Source organism: Buteo buteo, chromosome 21 (assembly GCF_964188355.1).
Source record: "Buteo buteo chromosome 21, bButBut1.hap1.1, whole genome shotgun sequence".
Taxonomy (NCBI): domain Eukaryota; kingdom Metazoa; phylum Chordata; class Aves; order Accipitriformes; family Accipitridae; genus Buteo; species Buteo buteo.
This window is the reverse complement of record NC_134191.1, coordinates 22,674,772-22,686,306: the sequence shown is the minus strand read 5'-3', so window position 1 is coordinate 22,686,306 and position 11,535 is coordinate 22,674,772. Positions and strand designations below refer to the sequence as shown.

General features: G+C 37.4%; 1 protein-coding gene across 1 annotated transcript in view; it reads right to left on the bottom strand.

Annotated features, from left to right (window-relative positions):
* Window positions 1–729: 729 nt before the first annotated feature.
* Window positions 730–11,535, bottom strand: part of SLC6A1 (solute carrier family 6 member 1) — a 63,395-nt gene continuing 52,589 nt past the window's right edge. The window contains exons 11-15 of the mRNA XM_075052858.1: window positions 10,035–10,166; window positions 9,359–9,461; window positions 7,966–8,066; window positions 5,681–5,848; window positions 730–3,676 (exon numbers count right to left, since the gene is read on the bottom strand). Coding sequence (XP_074908959.1) covers window positions 3,572–3,676; window positions 5,681–5,848; window positions 7,966–8,066; window positions 9,359–9,461; window positions 10,035–10,166 — 609 coding nt within the window. The 3' untranslated portion in view covers window positions 730–3,571. The remainder of the gene's footprint in view (window positions 3,677–5,680; window positions 5,849–7,965; window positions 8,067–9,358; window positions 9,462–10,034; window positions 10,167–11,535) is intronic.

Genomic DNA, 11,535 nt, shown 5'->3' with positions numbered 1-11,535 from the left:
GAAGTCCTGTAGGGAAGAAGTGACCTTATTTGCATTTTTCTTGTTGAATTGCTGTCGGGATTTCTACAGCATGGCAAGAGAAAATTCCTCCAGGAGAACATGGAAATATCACAGCACTAACGCAATATCCTTCAACTAGTTTCCTTTTCCTCAGCCTTCCTTTGCCCCTTGCACGGCCGTCTGGCCAGCCACCCAGCACTAAACAACGTGTCCGCTTCTCTCAGATGCAACTCTCATCCTTTTCTTACAATTTATTGTGAAAGCAGCAGGCCATGAATACAATACATAATGCCCATGAACTAAACATTAAAGATAGTTTTTAGTTTCCTCTGTATTTCAAAAGCATCGAAGTTGCTCCTTCCCCCCATTTCCAGAACAATCTGTGATCTTCCCTACACGCTCCTACCCTTCCTCCCCAGCCTTTTTTAAAAGCCGAAGGATCTGCCCTCGCCTTGTACTTGTATGTTTGAGTGCTCCTTTCTAAGGTCAGCATTTTGAATTCGAAGTCTATGATTTTAGGCACTTCTATCAGGAGCATTTTCAATTCTAATCATGTTCTCTAAATTGCTTAGACTCTTTCCCAGCATGATGTCCTGCTCCAATTTTATAGTTAGATAATTAAATTCAGAGTATAGGAGCATTCAGCTCCTCAGCAGTAGTGCATAGATGCAGATGTAAGGCAGACTGCTGTGCAACTTGCTTGATATCTTCTCATGCTTTAATGGCAGCTGATACAGAAAACAAGGATTTTTTTGTAGAAATGTATTATCTGTCCACTTAGTACAAAGCCACTCTTTCACCAGCCTCATTGGCTTCAGCCCGGATGGTACACTCCTCAGTAATGGCTTAGAAATCAATGACTTCAGGTGCTGCAGTTCAGACCCCAAAGTATCAGCAGAGATGTACCTGAGGAACGTTTACGTTAAAATCCAGGCTTTTTCCCAGGGCTGCTCAGAGGTCCTGGTCTGCCATCTTCCTGCAGGAGTATCAAAGCAGCAGGATGCCAGGTAGTTACCTTTTAAGCTTTGTGTATAATGTATGCACATACTAACTAAATTATAGAAACAGCAGTATGGATTATACACATCACAACTGTGATACAGCATTTTGCTATTTAAAGGACATTTTATATATATATATATATAAATATATATGAAACATTCAGAACTTGCTTCACATAGAATGTAACAATAAGTCCAATGAAAGACTGCAAAATTCTGAATTTAATGTATAATATAACCTTTATTCTTTTTCCTCTAAACTCTTGGAAACTTACATAACAATCGTGCTTTAATTATGACACCATTTATAGACATTTAAAATGCATCTTAATTTATAAATATTTTACATTTGGTCCATAGAACAGGTTGCAATTTACTAAATAATACTGTACTCTTTTAAACAGGCTCTGTATATATTTTTGAATATGTATATATTACATATATATTTTTATATAGAGATAGATTTGCTTGGTGTTCAGATATTTCCTTATTGCAAAAAGCATATATGATCATACAATAATCTTTTTTTCAGGGCAAGTACTACAAAAAAGATACAGCTATTCACAGTTTACACACAGTAGTTCTACAACACTATTTTGTGCTATATGATACGTTTGTACAGCTTTTTGCTAAAGAGCAGGTCTGTCAAACATCTGTCATAATTGTTTACAATCAAACATTAAATACTGTATTTTTCTTAGAACAACATGGGACTTGATTACATTAAACAATAAAGAGAAAGTTGGAATTTTTATCCTTAGTCTAATGAAATTCACAGTTATAATGTGTATGTATCATGTATAATGTTTGTGTAGGATGTACGGGTTTCCTCTAAATCCCAAAGACTTACAGGACTTTTGCATTTCAGCTATAGCTGTTTAGGATGTAGCTTAGATCTCATAATATTTTACAATTGACCTATGTATGAAACAGTTTAGAATCTACCAAACATACTCTGAGATTTTATGATGTAGTTTGAAATACATGTGTATTATATATATATATTATTTCTACAATGATGTGCTTGACATTCTGAGAATAATACCTTATTGCAAGAACATGTTTGTCACCTTCAGACAAAAACAACGAAAAACCCAACATTCACAGTTAACATGTTTTTCACGTAGTAGTTCTACATAAATTGTGCTATCTAACATTGTACGTTGCACAAAAATTTGCTGAAAAGCATGTTTCATTGCACAGTTCTGTCACAGTCATTTACAATCAAACATCAACTACTGCATTTTCCATAATCCTTTGTGTCCGTCATATAGCTGCCAAACGAGAAATAGCATACAGGGGTAACCACTGCGTTTTCCACACTGGGAAAAACTTCCATGAGCTGAATGGGCTTTCTAGCTATGTGGCAAATGTAGACTGAGCCCAGAGTGGAGATTCTTATCTTATTGAAATAGTTTTCCCTCATCCCTTCATCACCACAAATAATATGTAAATAAAAATAAAACTGCTTCAAAGTGCTAATGATCCATATTTTGTAATTTGCTTAGTAGAAACTGTTAAAGTCCTTTAACAGATTAAAAAGAACAGTTGTAAATTAAACCCTAAATTAGAACTACAAGGATAAGCTTCAATCTTTAAGCCATTGTTTTGGTTTCTATTTTGGTGGCAATGCAATAGTAGTAGAATAATAACAGCATAATAAAAGTTTAAGTACTCTGAGCTTGAATTGCAAATACTTTGTATTTCTTTCACTCCTGGGAATCTTTAATAGCTCTTGGATATTACTTCTCATTTTGCTAAAAAAGTTAGAAGTCATATTTTTGCCTCTAACATCTGCGATTCATGTTGTATTGATTCACAAAGATACGTTCTTTTGATAAGAAATAGTATATGTATTTTTAAAGAAATTTATGATCTTATTTGAAAGTTATCCTGAAAGGCTAACTAAGTACAGATAGCATTTACAGCCATTCTATGCTGTATTGCCACAAATAGCCATATAACTTCATTTGCACTAGGAATGTTTATAAAGGCTGTGTCTACTGTTAATTGAAGGAAGTCTCTTCCCCCTCAAATGGCCTGGACTGGAACAAGTTTTAAGGGCAGGCTTTTTCACTGGTAATCACTTGTTTACAAAATACTTCATTCTTTTGTACAAAACAATTCCAAACTTAATTTTACTCCTGCAAAGTCAGAAATAACAGTCTTGGGATTCAGCGGTAAGAAATATTGATAAACTACTAAAAATCAGCAGCACAAAACTTCAAATAGTCGTGCTAAAAGGTAGATTAAAAAGGTCTTGGCACATCAATTTACAAATTCCAAGATATGCAACTATTATTGTGAAAGGATAAAAACATTAACAGTCTGTGGATTGCGAGAGAACACAAAACACTGTCAAGATCTGAGCTCGCGCAATGGTTGGGTCATACCCATGGCGATTCCCTTATAGTGGAGATGACCTTTTTTCTTTTTTTCTTTTTTTTTTTTCTTTTTTTTTTTTGCCACTAGAGGTAGGTAATTATATTCTCAGATGTAAATTTGTGGTCATATTCAACCATTTTTTTTGTTTTTCTGGAGTAGTATTGGTACTTTTACAATACAGAAGTTTAGATGTAGGCTTCTTTGTTTGCAGAGTTGCTCTGTTGGGCCTGATCTGGCCCGTTTTCAGGATGAGTGATGTCTTCACTTGGCTGAATCATTACCTGGATGCGCTGTTTAAAGAACAACAATAAATGTGAGGCAGTCAAAAACCTGTTTTTAAGGTTACTTTTTTTTTTTTTTTAAAGGCAATCCTAAACACTTCTGTCTAGGCATTACAGCTAAAATAAAAAATTCCATCTGCCTCCCAAGGGACCAAAAAGGCAGTAAGTCACATACACTAAACACAGTTTTAGCTGCGTTATGAACACAACAGTAGGAGTTGAAAGACCACATGCAAAATGGTAGATGCCACCAGGCATTAACAACTGAGCATGCCTAGGGAAAAGAAAGGAGGAGGGACTGAAGCATGGGGCAGGTGAGGAGGGACCCTGCTGCAAGCCCACAGGTCCAACATGGAGGCTGCAAGTTTGCAGTGGGCGGCCGGGACTCCAAGCTGGATCTCAGACGTGATGGTGACCTCCCCAGGGAGCAGAAGGGACTGGAGAGTATTGGCTGCAGCTTCTGGGAGTTACTACCTCTGTGGATCCAACATGTAAAGTAGACTTGTATTTAAGATAGTTTTACTTCTAGTCTGCCTTTCCTAGTCCTTTTGTGTTCTCTCCTTTGATGAAGCTTACCTGCCTAGCTCCCGTTTGTACTGAGAAAGAGAGTCCAGTTTTGATCGTCAAAGCCTGTGAGTGGTGTAGGCTCCTCCTAGTATCTAATGATCAGTTGTCAATGCTTTCAAAAATGAGACTTTAATCCACAGCCAGACTGAGATGGGGAACTTCTACTGTGATCTTATACAACTCTGCCTAAGAACCAGCTATATTTTAGAGCAACAATTCTCCATTTGCATGTAAATGTTTCCATAAGACCGAGGGAAAGATACTCAAAATGTAGGAGCTAAGAACAAGCAGGGGGACAAAAGAAACCAAAACAATGCACAAACAAACAGAAATTTTTTTTAGACTTATTTGAAGCATCACTGAATCTTTTAAAATTTGCTGAAGACAAATATTTGGATCAAGATCCGGGCAATTCATGAGGCATTACTCATCAATTCTGCTTAAGATCATCTGTCCCTTTGCAAAGATGGCTCTATCAGCTGATTTTAGAATATTCCAGAAATCCTGACAAATTCATTATGACAATCTTTGGTTCCCACAATCATAGAGGACAGAGATGCGTGTTTCAATACTTGTGCTGAAGAAGTGTCCGTTATGCACAGAATGAGATTATTGGCTGGAGAGGGAAAACTGAGGATGCACTCATATTAAAAAAAAATAAGTATGGCAATTGTACATGATTATTAAACAGTGTACTGACAACACCTGTCTCACATGGGAAGTGTCATTTCCTTTTAACAAATGGAATAAGGAATCAGGGAGAGGCTAAAAGCACAGTGCAATGAGAAAAAGGCCTCTAATATTCTTTATGAAGTAACTCTTCACAGAAATCCCTTAAATAAAGACTAAAGGGAATCATAGAATATGTTCCCAAGATTTTCCGTGTACTTTCTCTCACCTGCAGCAGAACAAGGCAGCTGTGGTAACTTAGAACAGGTGTAATGCAGAATAGGAACTCAAATCTTTGATCCCATTGCAGGGAGATGCTAAATAGGGTCACTGTGAGCAGACTCATGGAAACAAATAGTTATGTGGGTTTAGTCCTAAGAGTTTGATTCCAATTCCTTAGAGCATCATCTGCCTTGATACATGATAGTATGTTTTGCATTAATAATAAGGACAAATTTACATATTTTGTAAATTGCTACTTTGGTTTTTAGGTGTGAGAAGCTGGGATGCAGAGTGTCTGCAACTGTCAAAGCCCAGAGATAAGGACCACATTTAATGTGGTGAATTATGTTCAACAACAGATGGTAAAGATACTGGCTTGTGTTTTGTCTGTTTGGTACTTGTTTTTATGTTTTTTCAGCTCTATGCAAAATAGCAGGGCTAAGCGAGTGAGGCCACAGGAAATATAGAGTAGAAAATAGCTGCCCACCAATCTTTCATCAGTGTGCACAGGTCTCAGAAGATGAAATCATGCAGTCAGGAAAAAGAGAGACTTACCTGTTTTAAGGAGCCTTTCAGGGTTAGAAACATGTATGCCATATAGCCTGGTATCAGCACCATAGAAGACAAAGCCATGAACCAGCCAACCCCTTGGCCCCATTTTGGGAAAACATAACTTCCCATTGTGAGCGGAGTCATTTGGACAGCACTGAAGATAAATACTCCCTGCAAAATACAGCGGAAAAGAAGATTTGGATGAGGTTTCCAGAGTGTTCAGTGTTCAAGAGTTTTTCTGGATTGACTTAGACCTCAAGCCTGCCTTTACATCCAGGCAAGGAGAAAAGGGTTCCTTTGGTCCCTGGTGATGGCTGCCGGGCACTGGCTTGTAGATGGGGGCCGCAGGTCAGTCTTCCAGATGGAGGTTGCAGAAAACAGGCAAAAGTCAGCCCACTGCACTGCCTGATTAATCTCTAGTGTGAGAATGTGTAAATAAGGGAACTGTAATTCTGAAATTGTGGAGTTGTTTGATTGTTTCCACTAACTTTCTTATTGGAATAATATCATCAGTAGAACTCTACCGTACTGCTCAGCAACAGATTCCTAGAGGCTCTGAATAAGAAATGTTCTTTAAAGCCTGGCTCTGCATGGACCTCTCTAATATCACCACCTAAGAGCGCTTGGCCCAGAGGCTTTGATTTTGTTCAGATCCTCTGAACAAACTTGTAATGGAAAATGACAGCAGTCAGAATGGAACCTGTGTTTCAGTAAGTGGCTACAGATTTGTCTGTATAACAGATGTTATCCTAGGAAATTCAAAAATCACTTTGAATTTTTCAGTAACGAGAGATGAGGAGATAGCTTCCCAAAAAGCTTCTTACCAAAATTCATCTTAACGTTTCAAGTTAACACTGTATTTTCACATACATAACCTGCATCTCAGATTATCCAGGTATGCTGGTACCGGGAATCCACTGGTACTAGTAGAATCCTCAGATAACCTGCACAAAATCGGAGGGAAGGGGGCTATTGGGAAAGATGGGAGTCCTGAAGAGTAATACCTGCATACACATGCATACTGTACCATTGATCAGCAGCACTTGTGGGTTGCTTTTGTGTTGTTTTCAAACAGATCACCTGCAAACATGGTATTTTTTCCTTTAAGTTACCGAGGAAGACTCCTATCCTGGCCTGTTGCAAGTGTCTAAAACAGCCTGCATCAGGGAAACCTGCTAAACTGAACCAGCAAAGAAGGAAGCTCACTTTGATCCCAGGTTCAGGCCTTGTGCAGAACATATTCCCAGAGAGAAGAATACAGAGAGGCAGATTTTATTAGCACATCACCACCACCTCTGAATTTGCACTGGACAACAAACTCTGTTGAAGACTTTATAAGACAGGAGAAATCTGGTAAATTTTACATACAATGTTGGTCATCTTCCTACTACACCACTAAAATAAATAAAATGCATTTTTTATGCTTTCCTGAAGACTTGTTTTTGGAAAAATGAAAGCCACCTTCATCTGGGTAGGGATGAATCAAGGAACGCTCAATATAAACACATTTCTGTTCCTCTTTTCAGTGCTCTTTGTTTGCTTTTCTATGGCTACCTATATGGGAATATCAGAGAAATATCAGTGAGTGAGAAGTATTGTGTCATGTGTAAAAATGTCTACTCGATTACAGTTTTTTATATTGCATCTGGGTTGACTACATCATGTGTAGTAAATTTACATTGCCTATTATTTCAAAATGTACTGTATGGACTTAACCGGATAAAGTTTAGAATCAGGAAAAGACTGTACTATGGTTTCCAGTGCACAAAATCCTTGCAAGGTTTGCCAGAAAAAACAGTAGCAATGTAGTATAAACTGGGTAATATATGCCACAGAATCCCACAAGAGAAGAACATCAGTTTATAATCCTAGTCTGTTACCAGAATAGTGCCTGTGAAGGAATTCAGTTTACTAAACGTGGGCATTTTTGTGTATATGGAAAATTTAGACTTTAGAGAGATTGCTACATTTTACCTAAGCATACAAGAAATGGTCAAAATTTTTTTCTTACAGTTTTCTATTTCTGCCAATCAAACTCTTGACTAGTTACCATTTTCAGAGGACTAATACAAATCTTGACATTGCACAAGGCTTCTTTTCTTAGGGCACAGGCTTCCTCTAATGACACTGGGTTTTGCTTATTGCCTTCAGTGGAATTGCTCAACTCCTTAAAAAAGGAATGAGGTCAGAGTAAATATGAACCTGTGGGGGTGGAAATGACAACACTGTAGTACACAGGCCACCTCATTTACATCCTTTGAATCATATAATAAAAGTTTGTTCCTTACTGCCACAATGATAGGAGTGAAAAATGACCAGCAGAGTTTCCACCAGATGCAGGGTCTGTATCCCACCATCTCTTGGATGTTGTCATAAAATCTATTAACACCTAAATAAAGAAATAAGAAACAGTATAGAAACTTATCAGATAATTGAGTCAATTGAAAGCTCAGTGGTTTTGAGAGACACTGTCATAAATGATGAGGTATATTTGGAAGCTCTATATAGACCCCAACATAACTTTTCACCTATCTGAATGGGAAAGAAACCTGCAAACTCAGAAGCATCAAGAATCATTTGTTCTCATTCTTCCACACGATAATTAATTAACTAGCGACCAGCAAACTTATTCCCATGCAAAGGCTGATGAAGTCTACATCTGAAGGTCAAATGCAACAAACGCCCTTGGTTAATTTCGACTCTAGTCTTATTAGAATGAGAGATTTAGAATTATATTTTACAAATTAAATTTAAAAAAAACCCCAAACCCATCCTAGTGTTAACCAGCTTCACTCTCTGTGGATATATGCACACCAAATACATGCAGAACTGCATATGAAATCAAAGAGTAGCACTTCTGTTGCTGCTGTTACCTACCAGCACTCCATCATCTTCTAAAAGGTGTGTCTATCATACTATTTGTAACTTTGATTTCTTCATTATTTAGCTATTATATTTTTCCATTCGCATTTGCTGGATTCATATGCAGTATCTCTCCCCTATAAAAATGCTGTTCCATCCTCTTAAGCCCATTAAAAGACAACAGAAAGACTTCAGTTATCTAGCTCTGAATCAGTTTTGTAATATAAGCTGAAGTGCCTTAGTAATCATGGGAGTAGATCCTTGGACTAGCTAACACAGGACTAAGGTCAAATGCACAAATACTCTGGCAAGAATGTGATACATATTCATTAATCTTTATAGCCAGAGCTTGCCAGTCCAGACTTGTGGATATTTTAGGGCAATTATGCAAGATACAACTGACCAAGGAGCCTGGCTCTCACTGCAAGATCCTAGAGTGACAGAGTCATTTCTGGAAATGAAACATTACAAAGTCCAAAAGACATAAATCATTCTGTTGAGAACAGCAGTACCTAATGCCTCTGAAGATCCAGGCTTTCCAAGGAAGGGGGACAGGAAAAAAGAGGGACATGTCACCTATTTAGTATTCCTGAAACACTTAGCATCTAATGACTTCCAGGTTTATACACAGGGTATTTTAAAGAGGCAGAAGTACCTTCCATAAGCCACCTTTGAGTCCTCAGTGGAATTATATGCATATAAAACATGGCTAATTTCAGTTCCACCCTCAGCATGTACATGCACAAAAGAACAAATCAGTAAATGAAGTATCCTTATGATATGCAAAGCTTATTGAAAAAATAAAACCATATTGTTTACCGTAGCACCAGGATATCGAGATGCACTCAAAGAATACAAGGAACAAGAGACTCATTCCACTGGCAGAGTAGTAGTCAAAAAGCTTAAACACATATATTCCACCCTAAAACACAGAAGAAGGAAGTGTTAAAATAAATAGTATGGACTCCAATTTCAAGATAGATTAAAATGCAAGCTACAAACTAAACAGTGGTGAATAAGTCAGGGACACATTAATATAAATTAATTAAAATTAACAGGTTAAAATCTGATAATGCTTGAGGTCAATACTGACGAAAATTAGATTACTGCCAGAATTCAATTAACTGGTTTAATTTCACTTTACTCCTTTTTGTTCAATAATTCAATCATTTCCCTCAAACAGTTTGCAATCTAGTAGATCACAGGAAGCAGTGGTGAACATCCCTAGCTACCACTTCTTGGACTGTAAGATAGACCATAGAGATGTGTATTTTCTTGTCACCTGAACCAGGAAGTAGGACAAACTGCATCCACAGACTACAGGCATTTTACACTTATAAGTTAATGTCTACTGCCTGAAGTCTTTAGATAATGTTGATGATAGATCCCTGCCACTTCAACAGTTTGCAATGATTCCTGGTTGGAGTGGGGGAAGGGAGAAATAAAACAGATGCTGTATGCCAGACATAGGATCACATTCTTCTACAGAACATACCTGAGTAATATTGGACAGCCCTATCAGATAGGAAACAATGCATACAACAGCAATGAAGATTTCTCTTCGATTGCGCAGTAACTTCGGAAATTCATCCACCAAAGCTGTTATGAATCCTTCCACAGTGCAAAACTGCAAGTAAAGTCAGAAATAAAATAGAATGCAACGCACTACAACAGCAGGACTACATTTAGGGGAGGAGTTTTCAACAGTACCCATCACTGGCCTAAGGCTGCATCTATTAAATGATAAGCGAAAATTCACTTGACTTCAGTGGAAGCAGTGCTCCTGAATATCCTTGTTTCTGTCTAAAAAGATCTGTGCAAAAAGATTTCCAGCTAGAAAAACACTCAAAATTCCAAACTATGAACTACAGCATGTTCTTCATGGACATAAAGTGCTTGTTCTTGTGATAGAAGACGATACACCTACAGTTAATGACTTTGACCCCTAGACCCTTCTAAAACTTACAATTCTTTCTGTGATTTACTCACATACATGAAAGCCAATAGAAACAAAAAGTCTAATCAGGTTAGTGCTTCAGGGTAAAGGTTAAAGACAGGAGATTGATTCTCATATGTAATAATTCAAATACTTTTTGTATCCCTAGAAAAGATTTTTGCTGAGGATGTGGTCCTCCAAATGGAAAGCATGGCCATACTTCAGATTTTTTCTGTATGCACATATTCAAAATAAATGTTATCATTGTGATGGCTGAAATAATGAAAAACAGAATGTATGTAAAGTTTTATTAATTTCCAGCAGTGCAACCAGAATTTAACCAATAGTTACAGTTCCTGTAAGTTATAGCATATGAAATGTTTCACTGAGACAGAAAATGAAGAAGGCATGACAACCTGTAGCTACATATTCTTTTTAATAATATTAGACTACCTTCCTCAGCTGTTAGTTGCCTAGAGACAAGTTCTTTCAAGAATATTTTGGACCCAATTAATTTCACAGTAGTTTCCCCCCAGATTGAGCAACAGGTTTTAATGTCAAGCCTGAAGCTTAATGAAAAACGAAGAAATAGAAAACAAAATTTCAGCTTCCCTTCATGTTGCAGGATAAAATGCCCTCTCGGTCTTTTTGTATTTTGGTTCACAGGCTGAAGTCAACTTGGATTTATAGAAAATGATGGATTTTCTCTACTGAAAGACTAGTACAGTACTAAGCTAGTAAATCTTATATTCCTTTGCGTGCTATGAAGACTGTGCTAATAACTGTAGGGTGCTGGTTTGACAGCTGCAACTGATTGCAAGTAGATTAACACATCTGCCTGTGACTGGTCACATACAGATGACCAAACATTTCAGCAGGCAGAATGGACTACCCTGACAAAGTCCTCACAGTATGCTTTGCAAAATAACACAAGGTGCTTTCTTTAGTGCACTTACAATATAGTTGCTATCTGTATTAAAATTATTACTGATTAATGAATGCTTTTGTTGGACATAGTCCTTTCTAGCATGTAAAGTGCTTTTTTTTTGTTCTGTGTGCT